At 37.3% G+C, this 21296-nt stretch overlaps 1 protein-coding gene and 1 long non-coding RNA gene across 3 annotated transcripts in view; both read left to right on the top strand.

Annotated features, from left to right (window-relative positions):
- The window catches only part of ASH1L (ASH1 like histone lysine methyltransferase), a 248019-nt gene that overhangs the window by 100561 nt on the left and 126162 nt on the right, over positions 1-21296 (top strand). For both annotated transcript variants that reach the window (XM_017519812.2, XM_017519815.2), the window contains one exon: positions 14506-14607. In XM_017519812.2, the coding sequence (XP_017375301.1) occupies positions 14506-14607 (102 nt within the window). The remainder of the gene's footprint in view (positions 1-14505; positions 14608-21296) is intronic.
- On the top strand, positions 4125-9470 carry LOC108297163. Its single transcript, XR_001822122.2, has 2 exons — positions 4125-4406; positions 4558-9470. It is a non-coding gene; the product is annotated as an uncharacterized LOC108297163 (long non-coding RNA).

The following is a 21296-nucleotide window of genomic DNA, read 5'->3' as shown; positions in this document are numbered from 1 at the left end:
AAAAAAAAAAAAAAAAAAAATAGAAATACTACAATAAATAAGGGTATTAGTGTTCCAGGAAAAGGTGAAGATAGCTTGATAGAAGGGGACATAAAGAAGGGTTGAAGCTGCTCAGTTATAGGCACAGAAGGATGTCATTGGTAGATAAATGTAGCAATGCCAGGGATAGGGGGTTCTAGTTTATTGCGCTTGTTTGTTTCTTTTGTACAAACATTGAGAGAAGCCACACAATAAAAACACTTGCAGAAAAGTCTGTTGCCAGTCTTTTATGAGCCAAGAGGAAGACTGTGGGTGAAAGTACATTTTCAACAGAACTACATTGCTTATGTCTTTCTTCATTTAGTTTGTGTTAGTGTACGCTTCTTCAGCTGCTAGTTTGTTTGCAAAATATTTATGTGCTTTAAAAGTCATGTGTTAACCAATACAACTTCCATATTCTGGTATCATTCTTGTATTCATCAATGATACAAGAACTATTTAACTCTACAGAAACACATAGGATACAAAACGTACTATATACCTTTATAAATTTTCCTTGAGAGAGAATATGGAGTGAAAAACAAACAGCCTTGGGTAGTTCTGAGGAACTGCAGTAAAGTAGTAGTTAAAAACTGTCAGCTTTTGGCCCACATTGATTCTTTGTGATGATCTCTACACTTTTTAAAAATTGCTCAAGCTAAAAGATCTAGAAATTTCACATAAAATGTGGAATTCTGCTCTTAGAAATATTAGAACATTTAGCAACAATTAGTCCACATTTCCTGGATAATAGTAATGGCTGGGGCTCAGTATTGGCATGCCCCTTTTCATTGCTGCTTGTATTCTTTTGTTTGACACAATCCTCACGGTTTTCTGTTACGTGTTGTATGTGGCCCTCTTCAGCTATTTAAACAGGGAACATTTGAATTCGAGATCTCTAATTTAAGAGTTATGAGAAGGAGCTTATAAAGGATGAGGAAATTGAGGTGAAGGTGATACGAGATTACAGGTCAGGTTGTTGAATGTATCATCTTTTTAAAATTTTTATTTATTTATTTATTTTGAGATGGAGTCTCACTCTGTTGCTCAGGCTAGTGTGCAGTGGCACAATCTTGGCTCACTGCAACCTCTGCCTCCTGGGTTCAAACAATTCTCCTGCCTCAGCCTCCCTGGTAGCTGGGATTACAGGCGTGCACCACCACATCCGGCCAATTTTTTTTTTTTTTTTTTTTTTTTTTTTAGTAGAGACAGGGTTTCACAATGTCGATGAGGCTGTTCTCAAACTCCTAACCTCATGATCCCCCCATCTTGATCTCCCAAAGTGCTGGAATTACAGGCGTGAGCCACTGCTCCTGGCCATTGAATGTATCATCTACATGGACATTGAAATTACCCAAGAGAACAATTACAGGAGTTGGGGTGAAAATGATGTATGTGAACCTGGTTTCATGGTCCTTGGGGAATGAGAAAGATAGCAGGGAAGTCTAATATATGCAAAAGTATCTGTGTTAAATAAGAACTTCCCTCCTTCCCTCCCTTTATTCTTTCCTTCTTTTTCTTCTTTCTTTCTTTCTTTCTTTCTTTCTTTCTTTCTTTCTTTTCTTTCTTTCTTTTCTTTCTTTCTTTCTTTTCTTTCTTTCTTTGTCTCTCTCTGTTGCCCAGGCTAGTTCAGTGATGTGATCTTGGCTCACTGCAAAACCTGCCTTCTGGGTTCAAGCAATTCTCCTGCCTCAGCCTCCCAAGTAGCTGGAATCGCAAAAGTGCACCACCGCACCTGACTAATTTTAGTATTTTTAGTAGAGATGGGGTTTCACTATATTGGCCAGACTAGTCTCGAACTCCTGACTTTAAGAGAACCACCTGCCTCAGCCTCCCAAAGCACTGGGATTACAGGCGTGAGCCACCACACGTGGCCTTTTTTTTTTTCTTTGTAAAATAACTGCAGAAACCGCTAAGACCTCTCTGAAGTCACTATTCTGACACTAGTTCTCTATCACCAATTGGATGTTGTACAATTTAGTTCAATTCTGAATACAGACTACCTGAAGCTAGTGAAGACCTCACTTTAAGAGCAAAGTCCATCATGAGACTACCCTCCACTTCAGATGCCAGTCACAAATTTTGGTGTTCCCAAGACATCCATACTTCTGCCTGGCTTGCTAAAAATTTGCCATTTCCAAAACCTCCTCAGTTTTGGTCACTTGTTAAAAGAACTCACAGAACTTGTGAAAGCACTATAGTATGGGTACAGTTTTGTTACAAAGGAAAGAGATCAAGAACAACTAATTGAAGAGATACATAGATAGAACAGCATTTGGTGCAAGAAGGATCCACAGACTTCCATACCCTTCCCCTTATAGAATCTGGGTACATTACCCTCCCAGCACATCACTGTGTTCAAACCCAGAAGCTCCGCTTAACCTCAGTGTCCAGAGATTTTATTGGGGCTCTGTTATGTGGTCATGATTGATGAAGTCATTGACCATGTTTTTGAACTTAATCTTTAGTGCTCCTCCACTCCCAGGAGGTTGGGGTGACCCAAAGTTTCAGACCTCTAGTTATGTGGTTTGGTCTTTCTAGTCACCAGCCTCCCTTTTGAAGTTACCTCAGAAGTCATCTCGCTGCCATAACAAAGACATTCTTTTTTTTTTTTTGAGATGCAGTCTTGCTCTGTCACTCAGGCTGGAGTGCAGTGGCGTGATCTTGGCTCACTGCAACCTCCGCCTCCGAGGTTCAAACAATTATCCTGCCTCAGCCTCCTGAGTAGCTGGGATTTCAGGCGCCTGCCAACATGTCTAGCTAATTTTTGTATTTATAGTAGAGACGAGGTTTCACCATGTTGATCAGGATGGTCTTGAACTCCCGACCACATGATCGCCTGCCTTGGCCTCCCAAAGTGCTGGGATTACAGGCATGAGCCACCAAGCCCATCCCATTACAAAGGTTTTTGAAGCTCTGTGCTAGGAACCAGGGACAAAGACCAGCTATATTCTTTATTATATTGTAAGTCTAAATTCTTTTGTTAATTGATTTCTATCTTGGAATCTCTCCATCTTCTTCACAATTACTCTTGATAAGTAGATGGACATGTGACTTGATTTTCTAACAGAAACTTAATATACTTTTTTCAGGTAGATGTGAAAATAGGTTTAGCTGTCTTAATAAAAACCAATGGAGGAAAAATTTTTAGTTAAGCAAAATACTAGATAAAAATATTAGTTCAGGCTCATATATCTTTTGTTTTGATCACTTTGAAAGTCAGAACTGGTTTTGTTTAGAAGTATCTTACGTATTTGATTTTTGTTTTTAAGTATTCTCTTATGATGGTAGCTGTTCTTTTAGTAAACAATTATTTTGTGCCTATTGTGTGCCAGGTGAAGGAACATGCTGTAATTCCAGCACTTTAGGAGGCCGAGGTGGGTGGGTCATTTGAAGTCAGTAGTTCAAGATCAACCTATCCCAACATGATGAAACCCTGCCTCTAGTAAAAATACAAAAATTAGCCAGGCGTGGTGGCACGTGTCTGTAGTCCTACCTACTCAGGAGGCCGAGGCACAAGAGTCACTTGAACCCTGGAGGCAGAGGTTGTAGTGAGCCAAGATCGAGCCACTGCACTCCAGCCTGGGTGACAGAGCAACACTCTGTCTCAGAAAAAAAAAAAAGAAAGAAAAAGAAATTTTCTGCCTTAAAGTCAATTTATAGTTTAGACATGTATACCAATAGTGACAGTTCTTAATATTGACATATTCACAAGGCATTTCGGGGAGTAGAGAAGTGAGGGACTCACTTGAAAGGGCTTGGGAAGCAGGAAGGAGTTTTGAATTTAGCATGCAAAGAATAAGATGTGATAACTGTTTCTTACGTAGAAATCAGCTTTGCAAGGGCTTGGGGATGTGTTGCTGTGCTTAGTTAAGATTAATGGTTTGGGGCCGGGCGCGGTCGCTCAAGCCTGTAATCCCAGCACTTTGGGAGGCCGAGGCGGGTAGATCACGAGGTCAAGAGATCGAGACCATCCTGGTCAACACGGTGAAACCCCGTCTCTACTAAAACTACAAAAAATTAGCTGGGCATGGTAGCGCGTGCCTGTAATCCCAGCTACTCAGGAGGCTGAGGCAGGAGAATTGCCTGAACCCAGGAGGCAGAGGTTGCGGTGAGCCGAGATCGTGCCATTGCACTCCAGCCTGGGTATCAAGAGCGAAACTCCGTCTCAAAAAAAAAAGAAAAAAGAAAAAAAAGATTAATGGTTTGATATGGGACCTAAGAGATGGAACTGGAAAGATAGGCAGATCATAAAGCCCTGTTTATATTAGACTCTCAAGAGTGTGGAGTTTATAAGGAATGAGAAGTTAAGGGTTTTAAGATGGGAAATAATTTGTTGAGATTACATTGACAGCAATGTGATAGATGGATTAGAAAAAGGAGATCAGGTGGCTGGGCACGGTGGCTCACACCTGTAATCCCAGCACTTTGGGAGGCCGAGGCGGGTGGATCACTTGAGGTCAGGAGTTCGAGACCAGCCTGGCCAACACAGTGAAACCCCATCTCTAAAAAAAAAGAAAAAAAGAAAAAGGAGAGCAGGTAGATCAGTTTGGAAACTGCTCCCACAAAATATTAGGAGGTTCTGATCCAAGGTAGCGATGATATGATTAAGTGAAATGGGGTGTGCAAAAGGCTAAGGTTGGAAATAGATAATAGATTTGGATTTCAAGCCTGTTTTGTGGGACAGATGGATCTGTAGTGCAAAGGAGACGTCAAACCTGAAGATAATTATAGATATGTGATTATTAAGGCTGTGAGAAGGGATGACAGTATTTATGTTGAATAGTATTTATGGTGAATACAGTGGGTTTATCAAAACAGAGGTCAAACCTAAAGATAATTTTAGATACATGATTATTAAGGCTATGAGAAGGAATGACAGTATTTATGGCGAATATGGTGGGTTTTTTAAGTGAGTTTATACTCAAGAGTGTCAAGTGTTATGTGAGATTGGTTAGGTAAGTACTGAAAGTAGATAATTGGCTTTGGCAGTTAGGTTGTCTTGTGTCTGAAAGCCATTATTTGTATAGTGGCAAATGCTAGATTTCTGGAGGCTGAGGAATGGAAGTTAGGAAATGCAAACAATTAAAATTCTTATACCTTTACAATTTGCTTTTTTTTCTTCAGTGTTTTCTTTTGTAGCACTTCTGACTGGTTTATTATTTGCTTTTTCCTTATAATGACATTCTGTTATTCTATAGCATTCTGTTGAAGATGTAATTAAATTTTCTCAATCTGTGATGTCAGGTTGCTTTTTGAAGTATAAAGGTTTAAGAAATGCATAACTACATGGGATTTTTAATTGATCTTCTCAATCTTCAGTTGATGTTTTTCCATATATAAATTGAAGATAGATTCATTTTACATTTGGTATCATGTTAAAATGTTCCAAAAACCACCTACTGTATAATAGGTATTATAATATTGTTGATCACCTTCAGGGTATTATTATCCTGAAATGTCTCCCAGTGGTCAAAGCTGAGACAGTTTGAGCAACAAAATAAATATGAGAGTACTGGATTATAATTAAAAAATAAAGTCAATATCTAGGAATCCATGTTGATATAAATAAATGATTGACTAAACAAAGACTTGGCAGGAAAGGAGCAAAGTTTTCTTACAGAAAAATTTCAAAGAACCTACGCAGATCACCCCTTTCAGGAGGTAGAACTTAATTTCCCTCTTCTTGAATATGGGCTGGACTGACTGACTTAAAAGAACAGAGTATGAAGAGGGAAAAACAGTAACTTTACAGTGTAAAGGCCTGACAGACAGCACCTTAACCAAGTTCAAGGTTAACTTCACCAATGATAAGGCATGGTGATATCACGTACTCTCTGATAGAATGTGTTAAGTCTAACCAGAAAAAATAAATAAAAAGTAATAAAGGACATTCTACAAATACCTGACCAGTGCTAAAAAGTATCATGTTATCACCTGAAAAAACAAGGAAAGTCTGAGAAACCACAAAACAGAGAAGACTAAGGAGACATAACTAAATACAATGTGATAGCCCAGACTGACACTGGAAGGACATGAGTGGAAAAAAATTGGCGAAATCTAAACAAAGTCTGGAATTTTGTTAATAGTATTATTCCAATGTCGATTTCTTGGTTGTGACAAATGTACCGTAGTTATGTAAGATGTTAACATTGGGGGATATTGGGTAAAGGATATATGAGAATTTTTGGTACTATCTTTGTAACTTTCATGTAAACCTAAAATTATTCCAGAATAAAGAGGTTTTTTTAATAAAGCAGAATACAAATTGTTAAGTAAATCATATCTCAAACTGATAATTGTTGAAGGAAAAAATAAAGATTATTTACTATTTGTATTGAGTGGATTCATCGTAAGTGTTGGTTGGGGGTAAAACAGGCATATTTGATAAATCATGTTGAGATAAATTTCAGGAAAAATAAATGAAATCGGATTAGAGACACTAGCATGTGTAGCCTCTAGCAAGATATTTAACCTTTCTTGTTTCAAAAATGGGGAATCAAACTGACTTATCACTTTGAGCATTTTTAAAGTAAACTAGTATATTCACTGTAAAACTAAATCTTATGAAGCCTTAAAAGGAATAACAATTCGAATCGTTTTTATAAATTAGGTACATGTGGTAGTTAGCTTATTTTTCTAACATATACTGTTCTGTACTGTTATAGGCTAACAGCTATAAAGTCAGCTTGATGTAAGTGAAATTATAGTAAAATTGTACACTTAAATAAGGCCAGGTTTCCTGGTTATCAGTCCTGATAGTGATTCTATTTAATTTATGTATGTATGTTAAGTAGACATGAAATGGGCCTTAGGAGCAAGAGTTTCTGACCTGGAATGCCAGTTATTCCATCCCTATTTTTCAGCATATATGACTCATGGCTGGCTACACATGGCAGGACTTAGCACCTGAATTCTAAAACTGGCAGAGCAGTAGAATAGAGTATTTTCATTTAGCATTTATAGCTTTCAAGTCATAGAATAAGCAAACAATGGGACATTATTGTAAATGATTTACTGCATATAAGTTATATATATTCTTTGATGCATTCGGTGATGATGAATATTTTGTCCTCAAAGAATAAGTGAGGGTTAAATATATATGTATATATTTTTGGAAAAAGAATATTCACTGTAAAAGCGTATAGGTTGGAGCAAAGAATACTGAGTTTTGTTTTCTCTTTAACTGAAGGGTATAAGCATTGTTCAGAATATACTAATTTCAAGCAATTTCCCTAGTGCTGTGTATAAGACAGACCCATGCAACTGTTAGAAGGAATAAGTTCAAATGTTCAATAGCACGGTGGGGTTACTATAGGTGACAGTACTATATTTTGTATTTCAAAAATTGCTAGATGAGAGGACTTGAAATGTTCCTGACACATAGGAATCATAAATATGCAAGGTGATGGATACGGAAATACTCTGACTTGATCCTTTTTTTGTTTGTTTGTTTTTGTTTATGTCTGACTTGATGCTTATACATTCTATGCATGTAACAAAATATCACATGTACCCCATAAATATATACTATTATTATGTATCAATTTTAAAAAGAAATTTAAAACATAGAAAAAAGGTCTGTCTATAAATGAAGTGTGAACATATAGAGATGAAAGGGGAAAATTGATTGTGGATGTGGTTAGTACAGCTTATGGGAATTTCCAGAAGAATTCCATTTCAGTGAATGATGTGATTTGGGCATTATGAAAAATAGCGTAATTAGAGAGAGAAAAACAGACTTTTTAGCTTCAAAATCGCCAGCACAGGCTCTGAGTCATGCTCTCTTATAGTGCATCTAGTGGCGTGTCAGATAAAATGTATTGCTTTCTGTGAATGTATTTCCCACAATTGAAAACAGCTGTTTTTATTGTAGACCTAGCATTTATCTTAGCATTCAGCTCCTTCACAAGAAGGTTCCAAAGCGGCTATGTACTGTGAAGTATACCAAAGGAATCAGAACTTGAATCTGGGAGCTCAAACTTGATCAGAAGTTCTTGAATAATTTGGTATATTATGTTCGTATTCTTTTACTATGATAGCCATTTTTATTACAACCAATTTTTGTTCAGTCATTGTTTAACGCACATTCCCAAATAGCTTTGACTTATGAATAATGAAAGACAAAGAATCTTTTTTAAAACTAAACTTTCGTAACATGATTTAATTTTGGTGGGAAGGAACAATTTTAATGTTAGAAAACTTTTAAAACATATTATTTTAAAATCAATAATACATTAGAACTGACTACATAGCATTCTTCCAGACTTGCATACTTAATCTATTTTTCCATAATTCACCCAAAGATATTTCTGGCATTGCAGACATCACATATTCCACTCATATAAATGATTTCTTCGTTACTTGTGTTTTTAGTGTTGATCTTCAAACAGAGTGTGACCAAAATTCATGCTACATTAAGTTATAACAGCTTTAATAGTGAACTTAAGATAAATATATGTTTTGTCCAACCAACTATTGATTTAATTCACTATATTTTTTGCTGATTTGTATTTGGCACTAGGGAAATTCCTTGTTTTTCTAGGCTAGGATGCTCAGGGCTTCAATTAGTACTTAGTTGAATCTTCATTCCCATGATTCTTTGGGATGCCTCCACCACTATAGACACATTATCAGTGGGAATTTTCTCTATTCTGATATCTTTGCCTGTTTTACTCTGTTTTCACACCCAGGCATCTGTAAAAGTAGCATTTCTTTTTTTTTTATCTTTGATTTGTTTTAGTTCCTGCAATGGAAATGTCAATCAAGATTTTTTTGGAAAGTCAATTTGAGAATAGATTCTTGGTTTCTGCTCATTTTGTGTTTATTATAAAGATTTTCATAATCTTATTTCTTTATGATCCAGTTGTGTTCTTTTTTTTCTTTTCAACTTTCTGACAATTTGTATCCCTGATTTCATCTTAAGGTTTTGCGTAAAAGTACTACCTTTCCCCTTTTGTTTAAACTGACAAAAATGTTTCTCTGAATACTGTCTTTATAAGTTCATCAAATACTGGCCAAATAATATCCAGAGAGTCTATAATTAAAACCACTTCCAAGGTTCCTTCACATTTGCAAGTTTGGTTTTAATTCTTAATTCCGTTTGTATTATTCCAGTTTATGATATTCTCTCTTTCTGTGTTTTTTCTTACCAATAGTCTGCCTTGTTTAGATGAGGGCCTTTATTTCCAGCTGAAGAAAAAATATTTCCCTTATTCAACTTAAATTTCTCCTGAAATCCAATTTTATTTAGATATATATATTTTTTGCAGCTTGCCTGTAATTTCTACTTCCTGCGTTTAATGTGTGTAGAATTTCTAAACCTATTTCTGAAACTGTCATCATCTGAGTGATGAGACACACACTAGTCGTTTACCCAGTAATATTGTGAACTGAGAAATTCCTATTTGTAGTCTTTATTCACTTCTGAAGTACTTATCCTGCTTTATAGTCTTTTGAAATGAAAAATGATGGGAACTCTTTGATATCTAAAATTGTGTTCTTTGTGTATATGCTTTGAGGAAGTGCCAGATTTTATTGAACTAGAATTCATATAAACCTCTTGTTCTTTGTGGAGTGGGGAGCCTCCACACATCCTTCCAGGCAAATCTAAAATGGCCACTCTTGAGACATGAGCAAACGTTTATCACATGATAGAGACAGCAACAAAAAGAGCTAAGTAGGGGAAGCAGAAAACTACTTTTTCCTTGTAAGCAGAAAGCCAGACATCTTCTGGTTCTGACTCATCTCTTGGTCATACTCTGGAAAAGCTGTGGCAAAGAGTTGGTGGATTAGAAGATTCAGAGTAACTTTTTGCTACCCTGCAAGTGCCTATCGGCCCTGGAAGTGCCTATATGAGTAGTAGTACTTAATTGGATTCACTCTACGTTTAAGGTAAATGCTTGATGTTATAGGCTAGTTCTAGCTCCCTACTGGGTATAACTCACTGCTCTTCTTCTGTTTATTATTATTATTATTACTATTATTACTATTATTATTATTTTGAGGCAAGGGTCTCACTGTTGCCCAGGATGGAGTGCAGGTACAATCACAGCTCACTAAAGGCTTTACCTCCTAGGCTCAAGTGATCTTCCCACATTAGCCTCCCAAGTAACTGGGACAACAGGCATGCGCCACCATGCCCAGCTAACTTTTGTATTTTTTTTTGTAGAGACTGAGTTTTGCCATGCTGCCCAGGCTGGTCTCAAACTTCTGAAGTCAAGCAACCCAGCCACATCCGCCTAGCAAAGTTCTGGGATTACAGGCATGAGCCCCCGCACCTGCCTATCTAAAAATTCCATGATAAACTTAAGGAGTCAATTTATATATAATAGTCACTAATATTTATAAAACATTTTAAATTTTATAAAGTTATTTTTGTATTATCTCATTTTGGGACTCACAATAATGCTGTGACTTAGCTTTATTAAACCAAACTCCAGGCACATTTACTTCTGTAGATTCCCTCTAGTTTAATTTGTACCAGAGCCAGGAGTCAAACCCAGAATGCTCCATAGTCCATGTTCTGAACACCATATCACACTCAACTTTGCATTATGTTTTAGATTTGGACACATAAATATATATTGGTCTCTGTTGAAGTGGACATACTAGTTCTCTGAGCATTATCTGGTTCTTCTTGGAAGCCTAACTGCAAATTGGCACTTATAAAACAGTATGTTTCTGGCAGTGTTACAGCTAACGTTTGCAGATTTCATATGATTCCTACCGTTAGGCTGATTTTAACATACTTCGAGCATCTTTAACTGGTTGCTATTTCTTGTACATAAGTGATAGCATCACTTACCAGTCTTAACCTTGGTTGCTTTATGTCATTAAGTAATGTTTTTACAGGCATCCTCATCTTCTTACTGCATCTGTGCACACTGTTTTTAAATGAAATAAGTTGCTAGAGCTGATGATTACCAAGCTATAGAGATCTATATCTCAGGGATACAACTTTATTCTTTTAAAATATGGAATACTGTTAAGAATATTTCTATGTTGTATGAACAGGGAATTCAAACAAACTTTTAAAAATGAAAAATGAGAACCTTCCTGAATGAGGTTTAATCAAATCTCCTATTAAATCCTAGGAATAGGCTGCTAGCTTTCAGGAAATGAAAAATGGCTCAGAAGCTAAATAAGCTAAGCCAATCTCTCAATTGTTTCAGTTTCTCAGGAATTGCTGTACAATGCTGTCAATAATGATCTCCAGGGATCTGACCCCCATTCTGCCTCCCACTGCCTCCTATGAAGCTCCAGATGCCACCAAAAGAAGGAGCTTTGAAGAAATTGCCTGTACCCTCTTTTTACCCTGAGGTGGGTGAGGCCAGGCAGGGTGATTCTTAGGATATCCTGATGATCAAAGGAATTGTTGAAGCATTCATCAAGACTTTCTGGAAGATGACCAAGAAATTCAGGAAACATTACCAAATAGCCTGAGAACTTAAGTTGGAGCTCAAGAATGGATGGCACAAGTGCCACCTAAAATAAAATGCATGATGATATACACAATGATTAATAAGCTCCTTGGGGGCAGAGACTATTACTCTTTGTATATTTCTTCCCCCAGCTTCACAATATCTAGCATAGTACCAGGTATATAAACAATACTCACTTAATAAATGTTATTTTATGACTGAGAGAAATCACTTTATAGAAAGTATTCTCAGGGCCAGACAAAGTGGCTCACACCTGTAATGCCAACACGTTGGGAGGCTGAGGCAGGCGTATCACTTGAGATAAGGGGTTCAAGACCAGTCTGGCCAACATGGTGGAACCCCCATCTGTACTAAAAATACAAAAATTAGCTGTGCATAGTGGCCCATGCCTCTAATCCCAGCTACTAAGGAGGCTGGGGCGGGAAAATCACATGAACCCAGAAGGCAGAGGTAGTATGCTGAGATTGCACTACTGTACTTCAGCCTTGGGGACCCAGAGAAAGTCCATCTCCCACCACAAAAAAAACATGCTCTCAAATCCCTTCTTTTCTTAGTACTTAATCCATGATCAGGAATGGTGATAAAGAGAGTTGACTATTACCTCAAGCTTCTTGGCCACTGTTGTCTTCTGTCTTGGGTAGGAAATATGTATTTGTCCAGTGTATGAAGTTTGCAGTATTAATACTTAAAGTTACGTCTTCACTGTTGCCTGGACTTTTATTTCTTAAGATGTTTCATTGTGATATTCAATTATTTAGTGGAATTCTCTGATCTGAACCACACTCGGGGATTTATTATACTGTCAGATTTAAAAATCCCTCTTGTATCTGTTTTTAGGATTCCATAGTAAAGAGTGTTGCTTCTTGAATAGGTCTATATCAATCATCACTGTGTTTCAGAAGTAGGATGTACTATCATTAATTTCCTAAAAAAATCTAACCTGTTACTCTTGAATGGCAGCATATAGTCTTACATCTTACCTGAGCAGAGCTTCCCATAGCCTACTAGAAGACTATTTACAGTAATGTGATTTAAGATACCATTTAATTAGAGCAAGGCTCATGGTCTACTATTTCTCTTAGAGAAAATGAAACAGCAAACTTGGTTCCATTCAGTTCTTCTGACCTTAAGTTGTCCTTCAGTGAATTAATCACATCTTCTTTTAGTAGTTAACTTTCCTTTAGGGGTAGATCTTTAAAATCTTCAACTTTTTGACTTCTTGTACCTTTTGTGGCTCCAGTTACACGTAAGTTTTTTTATTTGTAATTTTTTCCTATAAGTGAGCATAAGAGTACTACTAGTTTTTCACAAATATGAGGTAGACATTCATTACCTACTCTTACTAGCTGGCATTTTAGATTATAAGGAATCCAGTGGGACGGAAAAAAAAGAAAAGAAAAAAGGAATCCATTCTTCACAAGCCAACAGGAAGAAGAAAGTAAAAGGAATTCGATATAAAAATAATAATCAGGTTATTTATTCAGGAAAATAATCTTATATGAACAACATCTCTTTTGAGCAGGAAATGTATTAAATTATGCTGTATAGATTTGGGGTTTTGCTAAAACCATGAAACTTTTTGAAAGGACATTGAGTTTCTTTGTCTTCATGAGCTTTATATAGCAAGGGATCCTTAAGTGTATAGCTTTTCTTTAAAAGAGACTTAACTCTGTTTTCTGTTTCATGGATTAAATTACCAGTTCTAGAATTTGCTAAGGGAAGATAAACATAGAATGTGAAAATTATTTCCGCGAATTGGTTAGGATGTGTGGGTTTAAGGTTTGAGCCTTTACTTTCTTTTTGAGACAGTGTCTTGCTCTGTTGCCTAGGCTAGAGTGCAATGGCATGATCTCTGCTCACTGCAACCTCTGCCTCCCAGGTTCAAGTGATTCTTCCACCTCAGCCTCCTGAGTAGCTGGGATTGCAAGCACCCACCATCATGCCTGGCTAACTTTTGTATTTTTGTAGAGATGGGGTTTCATCATGTTTGCCAGGCTGGTCCTGAAATCCTGACCTCAGGTGATCCACCCACCTCGGCTTCCCAAAGTGCTGGGATTACAGGCATGAGCCACTGCACCCAGCCTGATCCTTTACTTTTAATCTCTGATTCTCTTGAATGACATGGTCAAGTTGGACCTGCTTTTCTGACATCAACTTTTTAAAATAAATTGCATTGTAAATTTTGTCAGTTTATATGATGAATTTTAATCAGTAATCCAGAATAGATTTGGTTAAAATATTGTTAGTAATTTTTATCAATATTTAAATAATGTTTTATGCTAGTAACATGTGAAAACTAAATCATATATTGTTTATTCTCTCATTAAAACTATTTTTTTTGGCCGGACGCGGTGGCTCATACCTGTTATCCCAGCACTTTAGGAGGCCGAGAAGGGCGAATCATGAGGTCAAGAGATCGAGACCATCCTGGCCAACATGGTGAAACCTCATCTCTATTATTTAAAAAAAAAAAAAAAAAATTATTTTTTTTAAGTAAAAACTATTTTTTTCTCTGATAATATAACAGGATAAATTATATATATAGACCTGTGAGGCCAGGCACAGTGGCTCATGCCTGTAATCTCAGCACTTGGGGAGGCTGAGGCAGGCAGATCACGAGGTCAGGAGTCAAGACCATCCTGCCCAACATGGTGATACCCCATCTCTACTAAAATACAAAAAATTATCCGGGCATGGTGGTGTGAGCTTCTAGTCCCAGCTACTCCCAGCTACTCAGGAGACTGAGGCAGGAGAATTGCTTGAACCTGTAAGGCGGAGGTTGCAATGAGCTGAGATCATGCTCCAGCCTGGCGACAGAGCAAGACTGTCTCAAAGAAAAAAAAAAACCTGTGAAATTGTGACAACAGCATATAGTGTGGTTTGTCCTCTGCTTATTTTCCTCCTATGTTAGCGTACAAGTCATATTATTACAGGGGATAACAGTGGCAGCAACTAAACTGTAACAAGTTCTAACAAAGGATGGTTTGGCATTATTTTTAGAACTGAATTTTTCTGTGATTTCTATCTTTTTCTGTTTGTCCAGGTTCCCAGCCAACCTCTGATAAACCCTCCCAGCGACCATCAGAGAGCACAAATTGTAGCCCTACCCGGAAAAGGTCTTCATCTGAGAGTACTTCTTCAACAGGCTAGTGCTATTTCTTTTACCAGATTTTCAAGATAATTTCCCATTTGTTATTTTTGAGTAAGGAGTTAAAATGTAATGTTGTAGAAAAAATAATGGGAACTGTATCATATGTGGTATGGTTTTTTTTTTTTTTTAATTCAGAGGAGTTGAAACAGTGACTTGGTATGTAAGAATCAGTAATGCACATTGAAACAATATAGTACCTTTACCAAGTTGAATTGAAGTAAAAGTATGTGTTGGGCATAATAGGGGAATGTGGATTGTAGCTATTTAATAAAGATTTAGATATACGTAAAACTGCTTAAAGCTGGGCATGGGTGGATTATGCTTATAATTTCAGCACTTTGGGAGGCTGAAGCAGGTGGATCACCCGAGGTCAGGAGTTCGAGACTAGCCTGTTCAACATGGTGAAACCCCATCTACACTAAAAATACAAAAATTAGGCATGGTGGCATGTGCCTGTAATTCCACCTACTTGGGAGGCTGAGGCAGGAGAATCTCTTGAACCTGGGAGGTGGAGGTTGCAGTGAGTGGAGATCGCTGTACTGCACTCCAGCCTGGAAACAGAGTGAGACTCTGTCTAAAAAAATAATAATTTAGTAAACTAGTAATTTCCAAGGTAGCATTCATGAATCTCTAGGGATATGCAAAATAATTAAGAGGTTGTAAGGAGAACCTCTATTAATTGTTATTTTTAAACTTATTAATTGCTAATATTTATATATTTACAACCCGTTAATACAGTATATTTTTATAATTAATACAGACATGTAGGGTATGCTTCCAGTTTTCTTTTTACTGACAGTTTGTGTGTTTACCAACAACAACAACAAAAAGAGGATGATTTATACCTGTCTTTTGCCTTTACCTGACGGTTGAAGAGTAAGAAATAATTTTTTTTTTAATTTATTAATTTTATTGGGAGAGATGGAGAGTGATAGGTTAATTCCTGATAAAGAAGAATATATTAAAGAAAGTTAAGAGTGTTCAAGAAAATAGGCCAGGCGCGGTGGCTCACACCTGTAATCCCAACACTTTGGGAGGTCGAGGTGGGAGGATCACAAGGTCAGGAGATTGAGACCATTCTGGCCAACCTGGTGAAATCCATCTCTACTAAAATACAAAAAATTAGCTGGGTGTGATGGCGGGTGCCCGTAGTCCCAGCTACTCGGGAGGCTGAGGCAGGAGAATTACTTGACCCTGGGTGGCGGAGGTTACAGTGAGCCGAGATTGTGCCACTGCACTCCAGCTGGGCGACAGAGCAAGACTCTGTCTCAATCAACCAATCAATCAGTAAATAAATAAGTAAGCCAGTGTGGTTGGACTAAAGATGGTTTTTATTTGTTTTTGAGATGGAGTTCCACTCTATTGCCCAGGCTGGAGTGCAGTGGAGTAATCTTGGCTCACTGCAAACTCTGACTCCCGGTTCAAGTGATTCTCTTGCCTCAGCCTTCCAGGCAACTGGGATTAGAGGCACGTGCCACCACGCCTGGCTAAGTTTTTTGTATTTTTAGTAGAGACGGAGTTTCACCATGTTGGCCAGGCTGGTCTCGAACTCCTGACCTCAGGTGATTCGCCTGCCTTGGGCTCCCAAAGTGCTGGGATTACAAGGGTGAGGAACTGTGCCCAGCCAAAGACAGTTTTTTAATATGAGGTTTTAAATGTAGTTGAGAGCTAGTGATGTAGAGCCTTAAACACAGTTGGAAGTTGTAAAAACTTAAGGAAATTATCTTTAGAAGCTCTTTGTTAGTCCAGTTGTCCCTTTGGCAACAGTGATAGTTGTGTCTCTCTTGGTGCTTTGTTTTTATGCTACCTTGGAGAGACTTTTATGCTCTAACATAAATGACTTAATTTCTCTGATGTCTACCTAGACCAGGGTAAGGAAGCAGCCTGTGGGCCAAATGCAATCCAAGACCTGTTTTTGTGTAGCCCTCAAGCTAAGAATGATATTTATGTTTTTAAAAGCTTGGGGGGGGGGGAAGACAAATAATAATACAAGGCAGGCATTATGTGTGTCCTCAAAATCCTAAAATATTTACTCTCTGCCCTTTTACAGAAAAAGTTCATCAACCTCTGAACAAATGAATGAGATTTTGATAAGGGACATATCATTGATGAAAATCACCAAAATATTTTACTTTTGTAAGCAAAAGAAAGAATATCTACATTCATAATGTTTCTTTTGCGATGAGACTATTCTGTTCATTGAATTAGATTTCTATTGAGGGTTGCTGTGTGTGATTAGTGAGCACTGGAAAGACAAACATGAATAAGATGAGGTTACTGGCCTCAGTTCAGACATATTCACTGAAAAGCAGTGTATTAAATTATGTAACAGAGCAGTGTACAAAGTGCTATGACACAGGGAAACTCAAGCACTAACTACTTCAAATGACTAAAGAAGATGTCACTGAATAAGTCACACACACTCTACTATATATTGAATTTACTTAAGTAGACAAGTGGGACAACATAAAGGGTAAAGTGTATTGAGTATAGTAACAATGGCACTTTTGAAGAAAGGCACAAAATCATGAAATAGCATATTGTTCTTGAAGAATCACACATTGTTGGATATGACTAATGTCTAAAAGCAGTGATGATGGTGGTTGGAAAAGGAGGTTGTAAAAGTAATAATGGGGACTATATCACATATGGCATGCTTTTTCATTCAAAGGAGTTGGGACTTCATTGTACATGCAATTGAAAGCTACTGAACAATTTCTGACAAAGAAGATAAATTATTTGATATACTCTATCAGTAAGAATAGGATAGGTCTTACAGTGTTAAAAAATGATCCCCAAATCTCAGTGGCTTAAAACAACAAAGGCTTATTTTTTGTTCATCCTGTGTGACCATCAAGAGTCCACTCCATGTTGCCTTCCCTCTAGGACCCCAGCTAACAGAGAGCCTATATCTGGAATGTTGCTTGTCTTCTGGCAGAGGGAAAGAGCCATAGTAAAGCACTAACTGGCGATTAAAATTTCTGCATGAAATGTTACCTCTCATGTTTCAGTGCCAAACCAAGTAACGTGGTTAAGTCTTGTGCCAATGGGACTAGAAAGTGTAATCCTTTTGGTGGTGGGGAGTGGATAGCAAATATTTATTAGTAATAATATTATTAGAAAAATGCTGCAACATTACAATATGAAGAATGGAGTGTGACAAATGCATGCAGACAGAGTAGATTATGGCTTCAGATTGGGATTTATTAAATTTGACCTGTCTTTGCCCTATTTAGGTAAAGATATTGAATAGACTGTTGGAAGCAGTGGTTTATACTTTGAGAGAGGTCTGTGATAGAAATAAAGATCTACTAGTATATATATGAACTTGAATTGGCAGTAAAAGAGATCACCCAGGGAGAACGTGTTAAGTGAGGTGACAGGGACGGAGACCTAAGAAACTTGGGCATTTTGGACGGAAGTGGAAGAAAAGATGTTTAGTGAGTGAGACGTAAATATGAAACATCAAAGCATATATATCACAGAAGCCTAAAAAAGAGAGACTTCAGAGTGGAACAGATTAGTCAACATTACATGTCACAAAGAGGTCAAGAAGAATTTGATCAGAACATGTCAAATGATTGGAAAAATAAGAAAAAATAGTCTGAGAGAGTGAAAGTTGGGAGCTTGAAAGAGGGAAAGGAGACTTAAAATTCAGGTGGCATTGAGATAAATTAGAGCTGTTTATTTCCAGCAATGTGGTAGATTAGATGTGCAGAGCAAACAGACACTTTGTTATCTAAAACCTAAAAATACATGGACAACATTTCTTATAGTGTGATTGAACTTAGAAGTAACTAAATAGGAAACCAGAAACTTCAGAAAGTTTGATTCAACAGAGATAAAGAGCATTAGAGCTGCTTGACATCTGCTTGATCTCTGGTGGCTGGGAGCCTGGCAATTGGAACACATCCAGGTGCAAGAGACAAAAGACAGAATTTAGGTCTCTAGTAGAACAGAAGACCACATCAGATTTCCATGCATAAAGTTGGAACGCCCAAAAGGTGACCTTAACAATGTATGGGGAAATAGAAATAAACCTATCACAGACAAGGATAGTTTCTTCTTTCAGTTTTGGCTTTGGAAGGAACAAGAAAAAGAAGGAGTTCCTGACCACAAGCTCTTACTAATTCTCTGCCTCTCCTACAGATTTATATTGCTTATCAGACCCAGAAAAAAAGCAAAATTTGTCATAGGTTGGTAGTGTTCCCAGTTTCATTGTAGAACCAAATAGAAATACTCTGGAGAATTGCAATTAAATATAAACCTGTGCTTTTAAAATCAGTATATTCACAATTTTGATTGACCTATCTTTCTCACATATTGCAGCAACACAGGAAATGACAGCGTTTATTTTGCAATTTAAAGGTGTAAACCAGAATCATGCCCTAACCTTCTAGGTGTAGTCAAAGGAATACCATATCTCTACAAACCATGTTTAGTAAACTGAGGTGTATAAACAACTGTAAAAACAAAATGTAATTTATATTTTGGATAAGATGCCTCAAGGCCCATCCTTGAACTAAATTCTCTATTTCGAGATAAATCCAAAGGGATAATATACTAAATAATGTGAGTTTACTAAAAGCTGTAGTCATTATTATGCATATTAGGAGCCCATAGTACAGAATTATTATTGATAAGTAAAATCTAAGCCTTTTCTGGAGGTTTTTAATATCTTATTAGGACTTTAGGATATGAGGATAACTATTTTGATTTCTATAATGAGTGCTTGCAAGTAGTCTGTTAAAGTTTACATCTCTCTTAGAAGTCCTTTTCTAATATTTGTAGTTTTTAAGATATTTATGTCTGTCCGCTCATTTCTCAGGGATTTGATGTAACTCTGAAGATTTTTATAATTAGGACACAAATCCATGGTAATTTTCACATTCTAGAAAACATAAAGCCCTCCAATAGTGTTTCATAAAATCATTTCATCTCTTTATAGCTGGTTTACAAACATTGTTACATTGATGAGAGAGGTGGTTGTTTTAAAATTTTATTACTGAGCAACTAATATATTCAGGCTGCCAAATTCAACTACTATATTAAGCCTAAAGACTGTAAGAGACATTCCCTAAAACCAGGGAACTTATGTTAAGATCAGTTTATCTTGAGAGCAACAATACAATATCCTATTTATTGTATAGTAATTTTATTTATTTATTTATTTATTTTGATGGAGTCTTGCACTTGTTTTGCAGGCTAGAGTGCAGTGTTGCAATCTTGGCTCACTGCAACTTCTGCCTCCCGGGTTCACGCAGTTCTCCTGCCTTAGCTTCTCTTGTAGCTGAGACTACAGGCACGTGCCACCATGCTCAGCTAATTTTTATATTTTTAATAGAGATGGGATTTCACAATGTTGAACAGACTGGTCTCGAACTCCTGACCTCAAGTGATCTGCCCACGTCAGCCTCTGAAAGTGTTGAGATTACAGGCGTGAGCCACCATGCCTGGCCTGTACAGTAATATTTCTACACATAGCTGAATGCTGAAATGATGAAAAGTTAATCAGAAAAGGCTTCCATAAACTTTGTGTTGAGGTTTAAAAGACATCATTTATATGCCATGACCAAAGAAGTAAGTGGGTTGTGAACCCAAGATGGTGCCACTGCACTTCAGACTGGGCAACAGTTTGAGACCCTGTCTCAAAAAAAAAGAAAGGTTACACTTGAGTAGGGCTAAAGTATCTCTGGAATGAAGATTACACTAGACCATAGTAATGACTTAAAACAGGATTCAGGGACTCAAACTGTCAAACTGTTTTACAAATAACTGATTTTTAAAACAAAGTTCAACATTTGAAAAAATTTTAATTGTGAAAAAACAAACCAAAAACAAAAATTTATTTTTAATTTTAATTTTTTTTTAATTGCAAAATACAGATAATATAAAAACCAGCTGGTGCGTTGGCTCACACCTGTAATTCAAGCACTTTGAGGGGCTCAGGCAGGCAGATCACCTGAGGTTAGGAGTTCAAGACCAGCCTGGCCAACATGGCAAAACACTGTCTCTACTGAAAATATAAAAACTAGCCAGGCTTGATGACTACTACTCCAGAGGCTGAGACAGGAGAATCACATGAACTTGGGAGATGGAGGTTGCAGCGAGCTGAGATCCCGCCAGTGCACTCCAGCCTGGGAGACAGAGCTAGACTCCCCATTTTTTTTTTTTTTTGAGGTGGTGGTTTGCTCTTGTCATCATCATGCTCAGCCTAGACTCCCCATTTCTAAGTGTACAGTTAATTCACTAGTGTTAAGTACGTTTACATTATTGTGCAACCAATCTGTAACTCGTTTCATCTTACAAAACTGAAACTCTATATCCATTAATGAAAACTTTATAATCCCCTGTCCCGTCAGTCCCCGAAAATCACCCACTAAAGTGGAACCATACAGTGTTTATCTTTTTGTGACTGGCTTACTTAATTTAGCATAAAGTCCTCAGGGTTTATCCATTTTTTAGTATGTGTCAGAATTGCCTTCCCTTTTAAGGCTGAATAATATTCCTTTGTATGTTCTACCACATTTTGTTTACTGTTATTTGTTTATAAATGGTTACTTGGGCCACGTGAGGTGGCTCACACCTGTAATCCCAGCACTTTGGGAGGCCGAGGCGGGTGGATCACGAGGTCAAGAGATCGAGACCATCCTGGTCAACATGGTGAAACCCCATCTCTACTA

This window comes from Cebus imitator, unplaced genomic scaffold (genome assembly GCF_001604975.1).
Source record: "Cebus imitator isolate Cc_AM_T3 unplaced genomic scaffold, Cebus_imitator-1.0 Scaffold776, whole genome shotgun sequence".
Taxonomy (NCBI): Eukaryota; Metazoa; Chordata; class Mammalia; order Primates; family Cebidae; genus Cebus; species Cebus imitator.
The sequence above is the reverse complement of the archived record's forward strand: the minus strand, read 5'-3'. Positions and strand labels throughout refer to the sequence as shown.